This window comes from Zootoca vivipara, chromosome 2 (assembly GCF_965207765.1).
Source record: "Zootoca vivipara chromosome 2, rZooViv2.hap1.1, whole genome shotgun sequence".
Lineage (NCBI taxonomy): Eukaryota > Metazoa > Chordata > Lepidosauria > Squamata > Lacertidae > Zootoca > Zootoca vivipara.
In genome coordinates this window covers 25720504-25743049 of record NC_142584.1, presented here as the reverse complement: position 1 = coordinate 25743049, position 22546 = coordinate 25720504, and the positions used below count along the sequence as shown (strand labels likewise).

The following is a 22546-nucleotide window of genomic DNA, read 5'->3' as shown; positions in this document are numbered from 1 at the left end:
AAATACTTAAAATCTTAGAATCATAGAACTGTAGACTTGGAAGGGACCCTGGTGGTCACCTGGTTCCACCCCCTGCAATGCAGTTATCTCAACTAGATCATCCATGAAAGATGGTCATCCAACCTCTGCTTTAAAACTTCCAAGGAAGGAGAGTTCACCACCTTCCGAGGGAGTCCGTTCCACTGTCAAACAACTCAGAGTCAGGAAGTTCTTCCAGATTTTAAGTCGGAATCTCCTGTCTTGTAACTTGGACTTAGCATGTGTTCAGAGGCGCCCTATTCACAGAGACGCTATTTTGCACCTAACTTTGGTGGTTGTTGTTGTTTACTAGAACTGAGATCCACCAAAGTAGACCCAGCAAGCTTAAAGTCTGCCCACCCCTGCCCTAGGACATTAGCTAGAAACATTTTCAGCTGTATTCAATCCAACAGGTATGGATTGAGAAATGCAAACTTATGGTATAACTTATTTTGCTTATTTATTACATTTATGAAACTTCCTTCCATCGTGAAACGAAGGTGCGCACATGCGCTTCCCAGGTAAGGAACTCATCCAGGTACTGGCCAGACCCAGACCTGCTTAGCTTCAACCAAAACCCATGTCACCTCAATGGAACCCACATCCATTTACAGCTAACAGAACTGTTGACATCTGTACAGTAAAAGGTGATTCCTCAATCTTTAGTGGCACAGACAGGCACATCAAGTACTTGGCCACCATATCTCATGCAGGGATAATCACCATACTTTGAATATTCTGAGGTGGGTAGAGCAATCAGTTCATACATCCATAATGTACACTTCCTAGAAGTGCCTTTGCTTTTCTAGCAAAAATTAAACTGCTTACCTAGTCCTGCAGGAACGGAAGCAGAAGAAACCCTAGCACTGTCACCAACTGAGACAATATCTCCCCCTGAACCCACTTCCATTAAAAAAAAAAGACTGTTCTCCTGATATATACAGTTCCCTTGCAACATTTATGTGGCATCCTTGCAGAAACACAGAGATAAATTCATGCCTATAGAGCACTGGCTTTTAAGAGTTGGTGCAATCATGAGATGTTGCAACAACAAAAAAACCCACAAGATGAAAAAGCCTTTCCCCGCTTGCATGCCCAGAGTTTGCGTTGATTAAGATTACGGCGCGGAGTTTTCAGAGGACAAGCGGTGGTACAGATCAGCCTAATAGTATTATATTAGCTATAATAGGATTAGTAAGAAAACAAAAAATTTTTTTGCATTCAGTTTTATCTCCACTGGTCCTGATAAGATGCAAACATAGATGGCTTCCAAATCCATACTAGAAAAAGGAAAATACCTTAAATGTATGCTTTGCTACTTGTTCCAAGAATAGGGAAATGAGGCTTATTGTAAAATTTCAGGCCAGTGAGTTCTGCAAGGTTTGGGGGTTTCCAGCAACTTTTGTTGTGAAATGTGCCTTAAGAACAGATCCAGACATTCATGAGTAGATAGTGTGGAAACTCCTTGCTGTAGAAAACCAAGAAACACATGCAAACCTCTAAAAGACAAAGTAGCTCAAAAACCCAGAGATTTCAAGACCACTTTCAGATGCCAGCTGAATAATGTTTGTTATTTGAGCCCCTCTTGTTTTGGGTCCAGGTTTTCAAAGAGCCTCCAACACAATAATGTAGAATCCAGCCTCGCTATATGGTAAAAAGTAATTGTTAGCTACCATCGTGTCGACTTTTAGCATTCAGATCTGTTGCTCTGATGTTCCCCATTCTCCTACCAGAGGAGGTTTTCAGCCACGCAGCCAGTGGAGGAGCTGAATCGCTCCTTTGATTTGTATGTACAGATACATAGAATTGTAGAGCTGGAAGGGACCCTGAGGATCATCTAGTCAAACCCCCCTGCAGCTGTCCCATACGGGGATGGAACCTGCAACCTTGGCATTATCAGCACCACGCTCTAGCCAACTGAGCTATCTAGGCTGGAGTGATGTGACGATGCTGCATTTCACCTGCGGCCACCAAGCACGTTCTGTGGACTCCCCCTGCAACCATAGCCTAAAGCCCAGTTTGGAAACCTACATTAAGGTGGTCAACATTTGCTCTGTGCACTAAAGTCCACAGTACCCATCAATTGCCTGCCACACTTGAAGGTTTTTGCTCCTTAGAGATTTCTTTCAGACCTTGGATCATTCTCTTCACACACACACACACACACACACACACACACACACACACACACACACACAGAGAGAGAGAGATAGAGAGAGAGAGAGAGAGAGCAATGTTTAAGTTTCAAAGGTAGATTCCAAAAACTGAGTGCAAGAAGACCCCAGGAACAGCCTTACAGGTGCCCTTCAGTGGTCAAGAGCTGCGTCTTTCCCCCACCCTCTTCCCCTGCCCCTAACCCCTTGCTAAGGATAACATTAGCCTTGTATGATGCAGCATACTGTAAGCAATGAAGGCAGATACGCAGCAAATCCTCCTCAGCTCTGCCTCGCAGTGAAATCTTCATATCGAACGAAATTAGAACGCAGAACTGCTGCATCCATGTGGTTTCTTGTTCCCCCCCTCTTCACCCTGGGTGGTGTAATTCACACTCTGGGAAAAACTAAGTGTAAAATCGCTGTTACTGTGATGCTGGCAAGTTTCACACCTCCTTAGCAGCTGTGTGAACAAGCAGGTAAAGGCACAAGATCCAAGGCCATTTTGTCCCTGTATTTCCCCCCTTATTCTCTTGGTGAGCCTCCCCAGCCATCAAGAGAATTCCAAGGAGGAATGCAGGTGCAGCAGAGGGTCATTGCTGTGTGTGGAAGTCCTTAGCTCCTCCCTTTAAGCTGCCACTTAACCCCTGAAAACCACAAATTCATCTCCCCCCCCCAACCAATTTTGGAACCTAGATGGAGGAGTAACAAATTCATCCTCTCCCCACCAACCGCATCTAGGCTCCAAAACTGGAGGCAGTCTAGGCCAGCGTTTCTCAACCGGTGTTCCGCGGCACACTACTGTGCCGCGAGACGCTGGCTGGTGTGCCGCGACGAGAAGGGCGATTTGCATTGTCACGTCGCTGACCCGCCGGAAAGGAAGCCGGCCGGGTCACGACGCGAAGCGAGCGCCCGCGTCGTAACCCGGCCGGCTTCCTTTCCGGCGGGCTAGTGTTGGTCATTGGCGGCCGCCAGGCACGTGACAATGCAAATCGCCCTTCTCGTCGCCACACGTCGCGGCAAAATTTAGAGTCGACATCCAGTCGGAGGCCAGAGAGGGCGCCGCCGCCGCCTGGGGAGGAGGAGGCAGGCGGGGAAGGCTGCGCAGGGCTTCCCTTCGCTGGGCCAGAGCGGGAGCGGCTGCCTGGGGCGGTTGGGAGGGAGGCGGCGGCAGCTGCGCGCCTGTGTCTGCCCGCCTGGGGTCTGTGCATGCCGTCTAACGTGTCCCCGCTCGCTCCGCAGGCTCTGCGCCTGGTGGGTCTGCCTGGCTACCACGCAGTTCTTCAGTGGCATGCTTTACGTCTCCCCTCCAAACTAAACTAAATATAGGGCGGCACAGAGTTGGTGTGCCGCGGGATTTTTTTTCATAGAACAATTGTGCCGTGGCCCAAAAAAGGTTGAGAAACACTGGTCTAGGCTCCAAAAGGGAGCAGAACGGGGCAGGGTGTTTCCAGGCTTTTTCCATGGGTGCTCCGATTATATGCAATGTCACGTTAAGTGTGTGGTGCCTTGGCACTTAACCTCCATGCAAATCAATCGCTGCCTATGCAGTTAAGCACTTATGGGTCTCCATCGGTTGTTGTTTTTTGGACTACAATTCCCATAATCCCTGACCCTTTGTCCTGCTAGCTAGGGAGGATGGGAGTTGTAGTCCAACAACAGCTGGAGACCCAAGCTTGGTCTCATCTTCCAATATGGTGCAGTGATTTCTACTAATAGGCCAATGTTATAAGCCCCTGAAAGTAGTTTATTTTATCCTTTGTCCCCCTACCAAACTGGGTGACCTTACTCCCATAGTTCACTACCTGGAAAACATGGGGGTAGCCAATGTGGGGCCTTCTAGAAGTTGTTGGACTACAGTTCCCATTAGCCTCAACCAGCAAGGCCAATGATCAGGGATGATGGGAGTTGTAGTCCAGCAAGATCTTGAGGACATTCCTTTGGTGTTGTCACAGGACATCCTGGGTTTAACTTTATTTTTTTTAAAAAAAAAACACAGGGCAAAGGAAACACTATCCAGGACAGGCAATAGATTCTCTGGAGCCCTGACTTTAGGCACATCAAATAGCTAAAAATTTAACTTCGCAGGAGTTTCTTTGAAAATCTACTTAAGTCAAGAGGGTGGTTGGCTTTTTTTTTTTTTTACCGAAGCCTCACAGGAGGGAGAAATTACCAAAACAGGCTGCATGCAATAAAGTAAAATTTATAGGTGCGTGCCTCCCAACCACCAGTAAGATAAATATTGGTTTTATTTTGTGAATCCCACTTCAGCCTTAAGAGGAGGGCTTCTTCATTGCTCTGCTATGTGATTGCACGCAGGTAGATGAATGAAATAGCGAAATGTACGAGGAGAAAGTGTAACTAAATTTGGAACTGTTAGGTTTAATTGGGAAAGGATATAGACATAAGTGTTCTGAGAAGAGAGCACTACTTACATAGAAAAGGGAGTGGATGAAAAGCAAACCAAGGGAAGAATCTGGTGTCTCACTGTTACAACTGCTCCATCAGGAAAAGCATTTCTGCTTGTCCTGGGCTGGTTCTGGGGGTTCTCTCAACAACCCCCCACCAGCCAATTTTTTTGGGGGGGGCCCTGTTGAAATGACAGAAATACTTGCATCAAGAACGAGTCCTTAGATGCAACCTAATCCTGCTGCAGTGAGTTCCATCGGTTAACAATGTTACAGGTTAATTAATCGTTCCATGTGACCACTCTCAGAATGTAACACTTGAAGCAATAGTGAAAGAGAACGCGTAATCTTCAAGCACATAGGACAAAGCAGAAGGTTTTAGAGGTGGCACAGGATTGCCATTTAAAAAAGCTATTTGCTTTTGCAACTGCGGTTTCGGTGGAATACTACACCAGGTGCTCTCTCTGGTCCAGCAGTATACATTAATAAATTTACATCTGAGCTAACTTGCCTGCTTGTTTAAAGAAGCAGGGTTGCCAGATACAAAAGAAGGCAGGACTCCTGAACTCTACAGAAGAGGCATGCCAGTTACATCCATAGAAAACACCTCTTCCACACTGCTCTTAACATGTTCCAGAGGCCTATCCTCTTTTGCATCCTATTAAGAAAGAGGCACAGTTAGAGCCAGGAAGAGTTGAGCATCCCCAGAGTATGATTTAAGGGGAACAGATTGGGGTTACAAAACCAGCCACACCAACAAGGGTCCACGACCCCACCTGCACCTGTTCCAGATTCAACGTCTGCCCCCTCCATGCTTAATTTTCCTTACTCGTGTCTTAAAGATGACATGGGGGGGGAATGGAAGGGGAGGGGGGTGAACCTGCTTGCTCCTAACACACGCACATCCTGGTAACGTCCAAAAGGTCTGAATAAATGTATCCTGTTGACTGTGCACAGATGGTTTGGCAGGATACATATGCTCAAAATTGTGCATATTCTTCAGACACTGCCAAGGCAAGTGTTGAGCGATTGTCTTCCCCTGTTCCAGAAACGTGTCTTTATTTTATTCCTGTTTTTGCACTTATATTCCGCCTTTCCTCCAAGGACTTCAAAAGTAACTTGCATTGTTGTTGTTCACCCATTTCCCCCCTCTCCTGCTTTATTTGTTACAATACAAGGTTTTGTGGGAAGGGGGGGTGTTAACAGTAAAAAATATCCAACTTCCTTACCAAATTCCTGAGATGTGAACTGCCCTGAGATTTTTGGATGAAGGGTGGCATATAATTTTTAATAATAGTAACAGTAATAATGTGATAGCAGGTCTAGAACAGGTAATACCACTCTCTCTCTCCAAAACGATGTTATAAATATAGGAAATTGCTTGGATAGGGCTCTAGACACCACATCTTTCATGTAGTTAAAGCATTTTCACTCTGCTTTTCAGCCCCAAAAAGGCCTCCGATTTACAAATATCAGGCCTGAGATTGCCAAGTCATAACACAAAAGGAAAAGAAATTAGGAAGGAGGAGGAAAGAACCAAACATGCAGGCACATTTTCCTAGTTACAGATTTCAAATAATGACAAAGCTGGAATTGTAAGATTTCAGGAAGGAGGAGGCAAAGAAGAAGAAGAAGAAGAAGAAAAGGTGCTGAACTTTTAGGAAAACAGATGGGAGAGGCCCCCAGGGGATCCATTTCTTTCCTTTTCTGTTGTACAGGCAGAGGATCTAGAATGGAAGACATTGCAACTTGTGATGTTTTGGTGGTTAGCAGTTGACTTGAGCCACCCGGTACACCAGCTGGGATATACATATTTTAAACAAAGACAGTAACTGCCCCTGAGAGGGCTACAAGTGTCAAGCAATTGAAGTGTGCTGCGTGCAAATGTTGCAGGATGGGGTGTGGCGGGGTGAAAGAAAACAATGCTGTTTCTGGACAAAAAGAAAAGACAAGATCAAGTTAGGGTTCAGGGCGCACTTGTAGTTCCACATGGAGACTTCCCTGTCTCATCTTGCTTCATTTTATTTTACATGGGGGGGAGGGGGTGTACACACACACACACACACACACACACACACACACACACTAGTTAATCCATTAGAGAAGCCTTACAATAGTTCCTAGCCATTTAAAATGCATGCCAATGTAAGTCATTTTTGGCACACAGATATGCTGAAGTTGAAACTCTTCCTTTTTGTCCCCTAAGGAGACACCACCAGCAATTTACAGGTGTGCATTAAAAGTGCTCCTGACCCCTTTAAAAGAGGAATGTCCATATAGAAGGTGCTCTTACCTTCAGCCTGATCCTATGCAGGTTTACTTTGAAGGAAGGAAACATCCCTAAATGCAACGAAAACCTTTATTTTGATATATTGCACCTGCCTTTTCTATACTGAAGCAGCTTGAAGAATACAGTTTCAAGCATTGTAAATTGAAACACGGGCTCCAGTCCAGGTATCAAAGCACTGTGCTGACAGGGACCCCAACACCCCATATTTAGTTTGGGGACATTTCAGGTGCCGTACCTGATTTCATTCAGGTCCATCCTAAGATATTATGCAGCAGATTAAGACAAAGCTTGCATGTTTCTCTTTTCTGCCCAAGTTCTTTATGCACCCTCTGCATTGACTCCCAGCATCTCAGAGAGTCACAAACTAGTGTGAAGCCAACACCCAAGAAGGTATCATTTGCTGGGGGGGAGGGGGGGAGGCTTCAGATGCACAGGAAAATATTTCATTAGGCCCAAGATGTTTCAGATTAAATCCCATGTTTGGGAGGGGAGCCTTGACCATCGGTCTTCAACCTGATCTGTAAACCCCTGTTGCGTCGCTACGAAGACCACTCCTAAACTGCCCGTGGTTTGCCCGTGAATCTCTCGTTCTTCTCCTTAGGGCGGAAAGCATGCAGCTGACCCCCTTCAGACATCCACCCAGCACAGGCCCCGGGCCATGTCTTGGAAGCAGCCTTTCTCCCAACTCTGCACAGAGGAAGGGATTGAATGCCAAGGATGAATTCACCCCTTTCTGAGAGACAGCTGAGTCAGCCCTCCTCGCAGAGATGAGCTGTCATAAATATCTTTCTGAAAAGTACATTTTAAAGATGCTGTAATACCAGGGTGTTTTAATATTTAATTAGGCTATCGCCACACGGCACATGGCTCGCTCGTGCCCCCCGCCCCCAAACACACAGACCAAAACACACAGCAGCAGCAGACCAAACCCTGGCACAACCCTCTCTCCAAGTCCTTGCGGCTCGGTGGATATTCCCAGCAATTTTGCAGAACAGATGTTTCCCGGCCAGTGTCACTGTCTGTCCCACGCCCTTCTGAATTGGGGGAGTCCCGGAGTAGCCCAGGAGGAGGAGGAGCGAAGCCCCTACCCCCATCTCTCTGCGTCCAAGCACACCCTTGGGGATGTGGTTTGTCAGGATGAAGGGATCATTTTCGAAGAAAGCTTTTGTTACACTGCAAGCCCCCATGATAAACGACTTCTGGGAAATATTCCTCTGCTCCCTAGTCTACACCCCATTTGCATGGCAAGAGCCTGCAACTTCTCTGCGCCTGAACACCATGGGGGGGGTGGAGAAACCCCCCAGCCTCCAAATCCCAAGATTTCCTTAATATTCACAATCTCTCTCTCTCCCCCTCTCTGGTTTTCCTTTTAATGATACTTGACATCTGCTTAAAAAAGAAAAAACTACAAGCCATCCCAGTGGACTCGGGGCCCGCTGCGGTGTGAGATATTTAGGAACTACAGCTGGGCAAACCTGGGTCATTAGAACTGCCCTGCTGGTTTGGGGGATAAGGATCTAGTTAGCCCCACATCCAACATGGGACCAAACCTGCTCTCTCGTTTGCCCTTAGCATCCGTCGCCAATGTAGACTGCCCCTAAATGTGGCAGTTCTGTTTAGCTCTTGTGGGCAATGGCCACAAATACTACTTAAGATTTTATCTCCTTCCCCGCTGCTGCAGTGCTAACACACAGCCATTTGTTACATCCTGCCTACACGGCAGTTGATTCTTTCCATCCTATGCGCAGAACTCAGGACCGAGCCATTAAGTCGCAAACTTTTCCAGGCTCATGGCAGGACCTCTGCTTATTTCCTCCTCCCCAGTGCAAAACCCCCACACCTGTGCCCCCCCCCAAAAATGATGGGAGTGTGCACAGCTGCAGTGACTGATGGATTGGACCCAGGAGGAAACTGAATGGATGCCCCACCCTCAGCCATCCTCACAAAGATTTTGGTGAACCCCACCTGTGCCACTAAGATGCCTTCTGAAAGTTGGGAGGATAAAACAGGCTATGCAAATGTTTTATTATTAACAATTGCTTTCCATAAAAACCCTGTCCTAATCATGTGTTGTGTGCTCTGCTTCTCTCTCTCTCTCTATCTTTCACCCACGGACACAAACATACAGCTTAGATCACAAGCAACTGCTTGAATTTACACCTCTGAGTTTCACCATGATGACTCACAATTTTACAAGCAGGCTTCAATACATCAAAGAGAGACTCGCCCGCAGCTGCTAAACCAAAGGCCCGCTTTGCAGCCCCAAGAACACATCCTGGGCTACAAAATTTTGGGACGAATGATAGTACAGTAAGTGGTACCTCTACTTACAAATAACTCTACTTACGAATGTTTCTACTTACGAATGGAGCTCCGTCCGCCATCTTGGATGTGGTTTAGATAGGATTTTTTCTACTTAATTTTTAGATAGGGTTGCTTCAACTTGCGAATTTTTTCTCCCAATGCATTCCTATGGGATTCGACTTGCAATTTTTTTCGACTTACAAATGTGTGTTCGGAACGCATTAAATTCGTAAGTAGAGGTACCCGCTGTACATCCAAAAACCCTTTCATACCCACAAGTGAAAAACATGCCCTACAGTTATTCCGGCCCCTTAGCCCATCCAATCTCTCACAGATGCAAGGAGGCAAAATAGCATCCAGAAAACAAAACGCTAACCAACAGATGAAACTACTCAAACCATAATTCTCTAAGATTTTTGGTTTCTCAGGATTCTGCTTTCTTTCTGCCTGACACATGTGTCTCTATCTGCATCCTCTGTAAGCTTCAGAAGGAGTGCCACTAATAAGGAGTAGACAAGTTAATCTCAAAATCTGTTTTAACTTTGACATACACTTTTTATTTTTCCTTCTCCAGGAAAAAAAAAGAATACACAATTCATTTTCTAGTGAGTCTGCAGAGGCATATTTTTGTGTGTTTGAGGGGGGAGGGGTGCGTTGCAGAGAGATAGGAGCAAGAGAAGGACTAGTATGTGCATTTGTGGGGGGGGGAGCACCTGCCAGGATGATAAATAGCTAAATGAAACTTGGGGAAATCTTCCAGCTTTGCTCCATAAAAGATGATGGGTTATCATCTCACGCTGCAACTGGCTGGATGGAAGGTGGGGGTGCGTGCGTGTTCTCGACCCATGCTTCGCTAATCACCAAGATGAAATCTTTAAAAAGTATTTTATAGAAGGTTTCAAGATAGCTTGCCACTTGATCCATTCACTCCCACCCAGGGCTGCTTTTATTTATTTGCCGTGCTCAATGGATCTGCGTTGGAGACACAGCTACATATTAGTGTGTGAGAGAGAGATCAAGGGATCCCACCAGCAACCTTGGGTGACTTGGACTCTCTCTGCTGCTTTTCAAGGTCTTAGAAAATCAAAAGCAACAACTCTCTCTCTCTCTCTCACTCTCTCTTAAATAGTACACAACCCCACCTGTTTAGGCCCCATCAATTTCCCAGTAATGCCTCCCCCCTCCCTTTTAAAACAGCTTCTGATCCCAGTTTGGAATTTAATCCATTGAGACAGCTGTAGGGAAGGAAGGAGAGACAATTGCAACTTTGGCACTGAATGCAACCATCTGATAGGCAAAAGAAATAAACAATTTGCCAGGAAGACTTAGCCCAAAGAGAGCTGACACTATCTCCTTCTCATCCAGCCATTTGCTTACACTCAAGAGATTGCCTGCACATAACTCCCACTGTTCCTTATGCAAACCCCCTTCCCAGCAAAGCAATTTGCTGCACCGTCCAAAAGTATTATTTAGCGTAGAATGCTGAACGGGGGGGGGGGAACCCACTGCTGCATATATACGGAACAGGCTGTATTCTATATGGTAGCTTCTCATTCATTCATCTGCATGGTCTGAAGGACATCCAAATTGTACGAATAAATGGGTGTGCCATTTACATGCGAGGGCTGTGTTAACATGGAAGACCCACGGTGAGTTTTGGTAGTCACGAGCTTCAGCTAACCAAGGTTTTAGAAAATGGAAATTTCTACTGTATTGCACTATTAAGATATCCAAGGGGGAGAAAACCAATTCAGGCCCCTTGTACAATAATAAGTTTGCAGGACACATCAGTCCCAAATGCCTATCGTGGCATCTCTTATTTTATGTATTCATCCAGAACATTGAAATGACATTCTAGCATAAACCTAAAGGGGCAGGTACCACTGGTTAAAAGTACCGGGGGGAACCCAGAGGAAATTTTATTAATTTGCCCCTGTCTAAAATTCACCACCCTCAAGGATTTTCCCTTTATGATATCCTTATAGCTACAAGGCAATTGTGGGCCTGCTGTAATAGCCCTTCTGGTCACTTGAGAGAATTTTAATTGCTCAAAGGCTTTACTACCATTATATGTTATTAATTACAACACTCTAATTAGACTTTTCAGCTATTTCAACAGTTTTAGGAGAATGATCAAGACTTGGCCCTGTAGGTTTAGAAGTATAAAAGTACCTTTTTTTGCTATTTTTGCAGATTTCGGATTTTAAAAAAAACACACCCACCAGGAAACATGATCTATTGGTAATAAAGTTCTCAGGAGTACTATATGCAAGAAGCATAATATTCAGGGCATGTTTAAGGTTATAGCACACACATTTGGAACAAGCCTTCAGTTTCAGATATAGTCTGAAAACTCTGCAACTATAACATGCAAAAGAAAGCTTTTGTGAGGTTTTGATATTTATCTATATCTTATCCACTATATCTCCACTATTTTTCTGAGTAGATTCTCAGATATTCAGCCCAGTGTCTCGACATTCAAGCATATATATATTTTGAATCCCCTGAACGTATTCTGCGGCAAAGTGGTCAGAGCACACCAACATTAATGGATATTTTCTTAGAAATCACACAGATCAATAAACCACAAATTATTACGGCTATACTTTACAAGGCTCACCCCCCCTTTTTTGGTAAATTAGGGAAATAAGAATCCTCTGAACCATTTAGAGTTGCCTACTTACTTCTTCAGTTATGTTATGTTTTCAAGATAGTTAGAACAATGGCCACTCTAAAAGAACACAACTGTGTTTTGTGAATCTCTGATTATGGTCACCTCTCCTTTTTGATTATAGAGATTCAATCATTGGTGAGAAATGGATTAAGTACTTGCATTCATATTCATATTTCAATGATATACAAATATAGGAACAGAAAGGATACAGAGAGAGAGAGAGAGAGAGAGAGAGAGAGAGAGAGAGAGAGAGAGAGAGAGAGAGAGAGAGAGAGAGAGAGAGAGAAATTAAGAATTACATTTCAGGAATCCACAAACTATACTTCTAACACCAATGATGCTTCGTGTATTTATGTGGCCGTCCCATCCCATAGATTTTTAGATCGTCACTGAACTATGAAGCAGTGAACAAGGCCAAAAGCAAAATGGATTTTCTCCATGTGGTTTGGAGCTTTCTGTTCAAAATAGGAAACGTTTTAAGTTTGACTTGCAGGAGAGAGGGGGGGGAGGAAGATGGCACTCCAAATAAGACTGACAAGAAGAGCCTTACAAGTTTTTCGCTTTGGTCTGCAAGACTCAGTTTGCACAATCCTAACCTACAAACATAGGTAGATAGATAGGCAGGCCAGTGGATTAAACCCTGAAGTTGAAATACAGCTGGCTTACAACTGGCAAAAGGAACTGACCTAAGAAGGCAGGTAGATTTCTGCACCCTCTCATGTTAGTTTCACTGATCCACACACACGCACACCAACCAGCCTATGAATGATCACAAAAGCCTTTTCTGATGTTCGCCCATAAGTCAAAGCTAACTGATGGTTTTATTTTATTATTTATTGGGAATGATTGGTGTTAATTAGTTTGGTCTAATTAATTATTACATGCCATATTTTAAATGCCAGCTCTCCCTACGCATTTACACATATACCACACTCCCCACCCTGCAGTTTTACATACCACAGGCAAAACAGTCAAAAGGACGAGAAGGTAAAAAAAACCCTGAGATGATAAGAAAGCAGTTTTCATAGCTAACAGGGTCTCTCTGTCTGTCTGTCTCCTACACACACACACACACACCCAAAAAAGCAACCCTGGTTGAAGTGGATTGGTACATTCATTATTCTAATATGTTCCCGTTTTAAAGGCACTCAGCTAGAACAGTCTGTCCTTAAGGAGGAGGAAGAGAGGGGAGGCAGAAATATTGGGATTTTTTGGCTCTGAAGACCCCTGGTTTAATGGGTAAAGGGCTCTTTTGTAAGTGGGTAGCGCATGGAGAATTGAAGGGTAGGGAGAGGAGCTGTGCTCTCACATTATTTATGCGTGCAGTCTACGCTAATGGCATATGCAAGTTGACAGCATACATCCTATCAACTTGCTGAAGTGTATCTTGATTGTTCAAACACACTCTTAAAGGTGCCCGATCATTTATCAAATTAAAATAACTGTGCTGTGTTTCAAAGGGCTCTGAATATCTAAATTGCGTTCTCGCGTCCCTAATACCCCCTGCATCTATGCAACCCCCCCCCAACCCTGAAGTCTCCTCCCACCTTTCCAAGCTACTCAAGATGCAATGGGGTAGGGGGGAAGCTGTAGGGAGGAATAAAAGAGGGAGCTTGCCGGGTGCAGGGCTGGGTGGGAGGGAGGGAGGGAGGAGGAAGCAAGGCAGCACCCCCCCCTCCACCCGCTTTGTGTGCTCGCCCAGAAATATGCCATTTCATGATTCTGTCTTTTTCCGTTCTCTGCTATGTCAAAAACTCCAATACAAATCTAGTAATCTAGCAGGAAATGATGGACTCCAGAAGCCTGACCAATTAAATTTAGACTCATGAAAAGCTTGGTGGCTAGTAAATTATAATTTTTATTAGCTTGAACAATGTTCCTGTAAGAGAAAGTAAGTCTCTCCCATGAATGGCTCTTGTATAATTTATTTAACTTCATGAGCCTTGCCAAAGCCCTGAATATTTTTAGATCTTTCTGTTCTAGGGTTTGGCATTTTTCTTTCTCATATATATATATATTTCTGAAGGGATATTTTTAGGCTTCTGCCTGTTATTTAAAACAACCTTCTTTGCATTTGGACTCCCCATATGCTGAACAGCCTCTTCTGCTCCGAGGCTAAGGCCCATTTCGAAGCAGCGGTGTAAATTTTGTACTGGGAAACTTGTCCTGCACGTGGAAATATTGCCTTGCCTCTAAATTAGCATCATAGTCACACACACACGCACACACACACACACACAGAGAGAGAGAGAGAGACTAGTTGCTCCTGTAAGGGGGGGGAAAAATCTACCTCTTATATGAATAATTAGACATGATGGCAAAGCAATTCCCAGTGGGATAATGTACATTTCAAATTTGAACTTTAATTTTTGTGCGCTCTCTCCCTCTCTCGTGTAAAACCATAACCACCTTGTGTAACCATGTGCGCCTTGCAGTTCCCGTGCAAAAGATCAGCGCTGGCAGTTCCTCGCTGTTATCTCTGCCTTGCCTTTGATGTCTCATGCTACTTGTCATTTATAAGTAAAGTTGGTTAGAGTCTTTAGAACATGCCTTTGAACAGTAACTCCTTTAGCACCTATTTAATGCTAGGAACTGTGTTGCAGAAACATCCACTGGTGTTAGATAGTTAATGAGGTATTTACTAAAATGTATTTTCTTTAAAAGAGGGGTAGGTGGGGGGGGAAAGCATACTAGATGAGGAAACTGTAGGGTGGGGTGAATCCTGCAACGGAGTCTCCCTCCCCAGGAATTTATTGTCTTTCTTCCTATCACTGGATTTAACGGTACCTACATCTACAAAAAACAACAACAACCCAACCCTATTACTCCCAAGAAAATTTCCAGCTTAGGACCGCTGCGAGAGTTTTCATTCATAAGAAATGTCTGTTTTGAGATCCTTTGCTATGCTCATTGGAAGCATAAGCCCATTCCTGGCAGCTATCGTGCCCTCTTTTCCCTGTCAATTACTTACAATTGGTTCTTTTTAATCTCGTGTACCTGCACAAGCTATTTCAAGGCAAGTATTTCCAGCCAACCTTTGAGGGAGAATTGAATGGCGTGCAACTACCTTCCCAAGATATGGGGGATAAGGATAGCATTTGGGTCTCCCTTTCTTCCACCAGCCCTTCATGGTAGGACTCTCGTTTGCATACCAAATAAGAGTCAACTGCAATGTGAAAATCCAAACAGCTCCAGGCAGGAGTAATGATGAATAATGCTGCTAATATCCTTTTCTTTCCTTCCTTCCTTTTTTAAAAAAATAATAATAATTTTTTTTTCACAGCTTTGACTTTGGACCATCTGCATTAGAGACACGCGCGCAAACACACAAATCTAATGCTGTGCGAAAAATAATGAGACAAAACATTTTAATTGCACCTTTTGTGACAAGGTTACTATAACAGCGCTTTACCATAAAATTTCTACAGCAGGATTATAAAACTATCAGCACTCTGCTTTAAGAAAAACAATTTGCTAAACGCTAAAAGCTAGCTTCAGAAAAAACTCCAAGGTCTCGTTGGCCAGGTTGTTGTTGTTGTTTCAGAGAGAGAGAGAGAGAGAGAGAGAGAGAGAGAGAGAGAGAGAGAGAGAGAGAAGAGAGAAGAGAGAGAGAGAGAGAGAGAGAGAGACACTGTTGGGGGAAAGGAATAGGGAGGGTATGCCATATCTCCATGGGGAAAGAATTCCAGGGAGGAGGGAGTGTTGGAATATATGCTTGATCGGTGAATGCATGCCTTGTGGAATTTCGTCCGAATGGACATAAAAATTAAGCGCACTCTTGCAAGAGCACTTTGCGTTCCAGCCTTTTCCCAGTGGGTTTGCTTTGCATCCGGCCTTTTGGAATTCTGTGTTCAGTTTTTGTTTCTGCTTTAGTTGCCCAAAGAGTTGTGGGTGCCCGAAACACAGCTTACAAACGGCCTCTCCCAACCTATTTCTTTTGAAGAAATAAGGCCCTAAGTATACTATATATAAGCGGGAGTGTCTCTTCCCTACCTCTGCGAAATGATACAAGGAGATAAAAGTGTGTGGCTTGTTCCAAATGTAAAAGGAAAAAGAAACGTTTGGCAGACTTTGCCGTCCTTTATAGACTTAATAATAGCAACAACAAACAACAAATAGCAACAACAACAATAATGAAAAGCACCTGGCCAAGATTCAGCACAGCCGAGCCTGTATATTCACATATTGTGACCTCTGGTTTTGGAGAGGCCTTTCCCTGTATTATAATTGTGCATCAGTGTCAAGATTCCATCAATAATTTATTCTATGGGAATTGACAGTTTGCTTCTTGAACGTAAAAAAAAAGAAAAGGGAAAAGGGGGGGGAATGCACCTAACAAAAACATTAAAAGCACACATTCAAAAGGAGAAGAGGCTGTAGGAAAAGAATTCCTTCCCCATATTTCTAATTATGAGCTTAATCAAAATTCTCATTTTTTAGAAAAACCCACAATAGAATAGAAAAATAAAAGAGATCAACAGAAGGGTTTCATATGGCTTGGAAGCAGGACAAGGGGTATTGAATCCAGACTATGGAAGAAAAGCACAATGATTGACACCAATCATACTCCTCATCCAATTTGCCTGGGTTTGCATTTTAAAATTCTTTCCTGGTGTTCTTTGAACCTAACAGGTTAAAAAGAAGAAGACGACTTCACTCCAATGAGCATCTTCTATTTTATTTAAAGAAAAGGGATAAAATCTAAAGCCTAGAGAAAACCCTGCAAATCTACGATTCCATTATTTCAAATAAAGCACAAGTAACTTGTGTTGCACATAACATTCGCTAGGACTTTTTAAATCTGATTGTGCTAAAAGCCATTAAAAACTCTGAATTTGGGTATGTATTTTTAAACGAATAAATAAATAAATAAACAAACAAACGTTGAGTTGCACTCCCAGTAGATAATTTTACCTCATGCCATCTTTTTTAATCCATGTACTAATTGTAATCCCATTAAAGCAGATATAATTTTATTAGCATTCACAGTTCATCAAGCTAGCAACAATGGCTGTGACTGCTGAGTTTAGAGAAAAATAAAAACTGCAACATCTTTTCCTTTTTTTGCTCTGATGTTTAAAGTAACTTGTAAACAAAACTTAATTGGCTGTGTGTGGTTTTGTAAATCTAAGATGAAATCCCTACTACCATAAATATATAGCCAATATGCAACATACACAAAATGAAGGTGCTCACTACATATTCAGAGCCTGCCACAGCATTTGAAAATCAACTTATATGACAAAAACTTTGAGGACAGAAATACATTTATCGACTTTGGGTTAAATATAGTGTCTGGTTAGGTTACACTGAAAACTAATTCAAACATTCACAGTGAAAATAAAATGTTTCTAACGCCAAACCATCTATTCCTGATAAGAGCATTGCCATTTCCAAAAATAAATCCAGAACAGCTAAATCAAACCCTTCACAAACCAAAAGCCTACAATACCCAGAAACAAAAGGCAAAATATACAAAGTCATATTCCCTTACTCAGCATTTTCTTATTCCTTCCTCGGGGAAAATTCCAATCCAGGGAATTTTTGCATTCAAGCCTCGTGAGTTTAAATCCCTTCTCCTCATCGTATACAAGGATGTTAATGAAGACTTCCAAGACGGTATAGTTCTTACCTCCAACGAGATTCTGAATTTTGGAGTGGGGTTACTAGAAATCTTGAGTTGTTTAGCATACAGTGGACGTTTAAATTTTGTGCGTCCTGACATCCCGCAAAAAAGCTACCTAGCCCGATAGATTCTGTTTGGTAACCTTCCCCCTCTCCCAAACAACTAATTGATGCCACAGACAATCTCCTGGCACATATACCCCCCCCCCACTTCTGATTTTTCTTGCCAAACTTTGTGTCTTTAGCAGGATACCACAAGCACTTGTTAAAGCTAACACATGCACTGCAAACCCATTCTCACCCTGACACTTCAGGGCTTTATATAGAAACAGGATTTTCTAGTCTTACACCACCCGCTCTATTAATGCTAACCCTGCACATACAGCTACCCCTAACCTGAAAGAGCATAGCCGGCTCCTGGGTGCTCACCCTTCCTTGGCAAATAACAGCCTTTTTGTTCAGGCAATAGAATTTCTTAAGGATGTTAATGCAGAAAAAGGGTTTCTCCCCCCCCCTCCCACCCTCTTCTCTTCTGTGGGATTTATTTCCCTTCAGTTCCAGCTACTAAGGGGGTAGGAGTAGGGGGTTGGGGGTGGAAAGGCCCTTATTTTAACCACTTCTCCCCAATGACTAAATTTTTTTTTTAAAAAAAAGGAAAACTCCACCGTAAGGAATATGTGGGTTGCCGGGGGGGGGGAGCGAGGATGGGACGCATTTCGCTTGTTATCAGCCTAGTACATCCAGATTTGAGAGAAAATATACAGCTTCCTCCTCTTCCACATCCACTAAACCGAGCTGCATGTGCAGCCCCATCATTATGAATTATTAGCCAAGGGCAAAAGGGCCATCTCCCCCTCACTTTTGAGAACCCCCATTCTACCATATAAAAGATGTTGCAAAAAAAAAAAGAGGAAAAGTAAGGAATGGAAAACCCATGCCTCCTTTTTTCCCCTCCTCCCACCCTCCAAATCCTCTTGAATTATGATGATTTCCCCTCTCTAACATGCCTGCCTCGGCTTCTGCATGCGATGGAATCTCTGCCCGGCCCTCCATGCAATCAAAGGCCAGCTGAGGGCTTTTGTTTGTCCCCCCCCCCACACCCTTTCCTTGAGGTTTTTTTTTAATTAAAAATTTAAAAAAGTATTAATGCTTAATAAAACAAAAACAAGAAACAAAATATGTTAGCAGAAAGGGCATTTGCAAAGAGCAGCCAGTCTACAATGGTGAATCTATTAATTGCAACATATCTCTCCCCTCAACTCTATTTTTTTGGGGGGGGGCAGCTCCTCAGTGAGCTGTTGAGATCATTTTGCACGGATGCAACCGGATCGATCAGCCTCAAGATCAAGACGCATTTTTTAAATATATATATATATAGAAGGTAAATATATAATCTTTGCACAATTGCCCGCTCATCCTTTGGCGATGGCGACCCTTTTGCAGCCAGGTAGGAAAGTGACCGGGCCCTTCCCCCTCTCCCTTCCTCCCTCCTTCCCAGGCCCGATCCTCCTCTGCTCCCCTCTCCTCACCCTGGTGGCCCCCACTGACCTGTGTGCGTAGCCATGGAGATGGGCGAAGGGAAGTATTTTCCGGGCTGGAAGTGCCCCGCGTGCTGCACCGAGTTGTGCCCGGAGGAAGCGAGGCGGCTGGAGCCGTTGCGGTGGCCCCTCTCGGCCAGGAGGTGAGGCGGCGGCGCGAACTCGCGGCCATCCATCCCGGGGCCGCGCTGCTGCCGCCGCCGCCGAAACCCCAGCAGGGAAGGGAGGCCAGCAGAGCGAGCGAGCGAGCGAGCGGGACCGACGGGCAGGCGGGCAGACAGGCGGGTCCCCCTCCGCGGAGGGAAACGGGCAGCGCACCAGGCGCCGGGGACCAAGGGCTCTCTGCTCTCACTACGAGGCTGGCGGCAGCCCTCCGCGGCTCCTCCGCTTCTCTTGGCACCGGGGATCCAGCCTCATTCTCTGCAGAAAACAGAAGGGGAGGGACAGAGCGGAGAAAAGCGTGAGAAAGCAGCCGGGAACTGGAAGAGGTGAGCGGGGAAGGGGACGATCCGGGGGCGCACGGAACCCAAGGCTTCCCCGCCATAGCAGCAAAAGGCTACTAGTGATTTTTAGTATTATTGTTATTAAAAAATTATTATTATTTTAAAATAATAATGGGAGGCTTCCCAACACAATTAAGCAAGCCGTCCTTATAGATTACCGAAGCAGAGAACAGCAAGCCCTTTCTAAAATTTGTTTTGGAGAGGCAAGACCCCCGTCGATTCGGCGCTGCTGGTTTGGCCCCTTTGCGCGTTGCGCGGCTCCCCCGACAGAGAAACGAAGAGGAAGGCGTTGAAAAAATAGAAAAGAAACTCCCCCCCCCCGCAAAAAAAAGAAAAAGCCCAGAGCGCCCAGGAACCGAGAGCGGGGGCTGGGAAAGAAGATTGAATTATGCATCTTTTTCCCGAATGGCTAAGTTTTTATTTGCCTGCTGTAGTTGTATGTAGAGCTGGTCAATAATATTTGGGTCCTCTGTCCTGCTCTCTTCCATGGGCAAACCAAACCAGAGGAATGCGTCGTTCTTTACATTACAGTGGAAAATTGGGGGGGGGGATTCCCAACCTGATTTTTTAAGCTTCGATCGATTGCCTTTCAAGTTACTGTATTTTGGGTGGGGTGATGGTATTTTGAAGAGAAAAGGAGATTTCTCCCCTCCCCAGTACACGGGCTTTGATTATGGGCGAGAGTTCCCCTGATGGGATCCAAAAAGAAGCCCCCCTTCAGCAAACTAGAGAAAAAGGAGATCAGCCCAGAGAAAAGGAGCTTGGTGCCCTTCCACGACTCAAGCCCAGGAACAAATATTTCACTGCACAAGACACCTTAGTGGCAAAGCCTTGCATTCTTCCTCCAAGGACAGAGGTTTAAATCCTACAACTGTATTCCTAGACAAAAGAGTTATGTAAAGTCCTTCCTATCCATTCAATCCATTTACACGTAAGGGTTTTTTTTGGCTTAGGACCAATGTGTAACATTAAGCCAAGAGGAAGGGAAAAGGGGGAATAAAAGACCTTCCTCGCCTCTCCCCCCCTTTCAGATTTACCAAGCAAGGTTGTGTTGTATTGGAATATTTTTTGCTGACTTCTAACTACAAATATTTGCAACTCCCCTGTAAAAATGTGATATATGATTGGGGACGACGACTACCCTACTGCATCTGCTATGGGGGGTGGAGACACACACCCAAATTATTTAGAACCCTTCTGCCCACCCCCATGTCCAGACAATTAAGACTACTGTACACATCTAATATTTCTGGAACTCAATAATGTCTGAAGGATTCATATCGCCTCCAAATCCAAAAGGAAAGGGTGCGGGGTGGGTGAAAAAAGGTAAAGACTACAGTGTATTGAAAATACATAATTGTAAATCTTAGAATTCACACACACAGTAATGTGCCTCAGTCACAACAAAGCCACATACAGGCTGCAGTCCTATGCACGTTTACCTGGCAGTAAGCACCATTGAACACAATAGGATGTACTTCTAAGTAAACAGGCAGAGGACTGCACTGCGAGATGCTTTCCATTTACTCAATACAGTTTTTAATTGCTGGATTCAACGCTTGCAGCTCTTTAACAGTGCCGGACTATTTGGTGTTTGATTTAATCTACAACTGAAAACATAATGTATTAAGTGACTACATATTTGCACAGCTGATAAGCTTTATATATATATATATATATCACACACACAGGCTAAAAATATAAATATATGGGCAGCTTTTGCATTGTCAATAAATGAAATTACTAAATACAAAAGGGCAGGGTTTTTCCTCTCACTATTTCCCTGAATGGATCCTCTCTCTGCCCTCAACTCAGATTTTTCTGCTTTGCAATTAAAAGGAATTATAAAGGATTTCTGTCTTCTACAATGGGGGGAGGGGCAGTTTCCCCCTTTCAGCAATCAACAAAAATCATGTAAAAACCAGCGGATTATATATGAGGGACCCACTTCAAAGAGTCAGGAAAGGGGGGAAATGGGGGGAGAGAAGAATTGAAGCCTGGAAGACAAAAGCTAAATTAGCAGCTTCAGCAACTTTGGGGTTCGATACATCAACGTGAATGGAAACGTCTTGTGTAGGATTTCTCCCCTCTTCCCTCCCGCCCCCTTTTCTCTCTAGGAGAAGGAAAACAGTATGAAAATCTGAGGTGCAGGACTGAAATAAAGCAAGCAGCTGATTGTAAAAAACGCGATTGCAGGCCTATGCAAAGTTTCGGTCTGAGTGCTCCAGTAAGGCTTTCTCACCACCCCGTACAGCAGAAGGTCTTGCTGCAAGATCGTGTCCATCCTGGTCGTAGTGAGAGCCGAAGGGGAAGGAGGAAACCAGGCTTCCCCCCAGCGGCCTCTTCCACGGGGGCTTATCTGCAGAACAAGGAAGGCCTTAGGATCCATTCGCGTTAAACAAAACAAAACAAGAGGATCTCGCGGGAGGCTTCGATCCGGAGCGCTTGCTTTCCGCATAGCCAAAACTACTAAGGCGATTCTTTCGAAGAACAAAACGCTTGCGAGAGCGAGGAGGTTCGGAATGAATCAGAGAATTCAGACGTTGCAAAGGGAACAAAAGGACGTTGCAAATTTGCACGGTTCGGTTCCAGTGAGTTACTCCCCCTCCCCCCAATATATGGGCAGAAAAAAATGGTGTGGGGAAAATGTAATAATCCAGTTTTACACTCTGTTGTCAAATCTACGGAGTATCCGCGGTTTTGCGTGCAGCAGAAATATTTTATCCTCTCGGACGCTTCCGAGGCGTTTGGGGGTGGGGGGGAACTGTAAGATCCAGCGAGTTTTCAAACCCTTCGGCGCACCGACCTCGGGCCTGGCAGGGAGAAGCTAGAGGGCCGCCTGTCTCGGCGGTGCTTGCTGTTTTTATAGCCCAGCGAAGAGGCCTCTCGAGCGGCCGCGAGCAGAAAGATCTTCCGGTGCTGGGAACCTAGAAAGCTTCCGCTAGGCATCGTCGGCCAGCGAAGAAATTGGAGATATCTGCCCCAAAAGTGCCTCCACTGGCGCCTCCCTACCACCCCACAGTGCATTTTATG

At 44.5% G+C, this 22546-nt stretch overlaps 1 protein-coding gene across 9 annotated transcripts in view; it reads right to left on the bottom strand.

Annotated features, from left to right (window-relative positions):
• BAHCC1 (BAH domain and coiled-coil containing 1) overlaps nt 1-22546 on the bottom strand; it is a 115099-nt gene that overhangs the window by 73323 nt on the left and 19230 nt on the right. For all 9 annotated transcript variants that reach the window (XR_015948381.1, XM_088662987.1, XM_060271941.2 and 6 more), the window contains exon 2: nt 19021-19430. Coding sequence is in view for 8 of the 9 variants with exons in the window: in XM_088662987.1 (XP_088519113.1) it covers nt 19021-19186 (166 nt within the window). In the remaining variant the exon portion in view is untranslated. The remainder of the gene's footprint in view (nt 1-19020; nt 19431-22546) is intronic.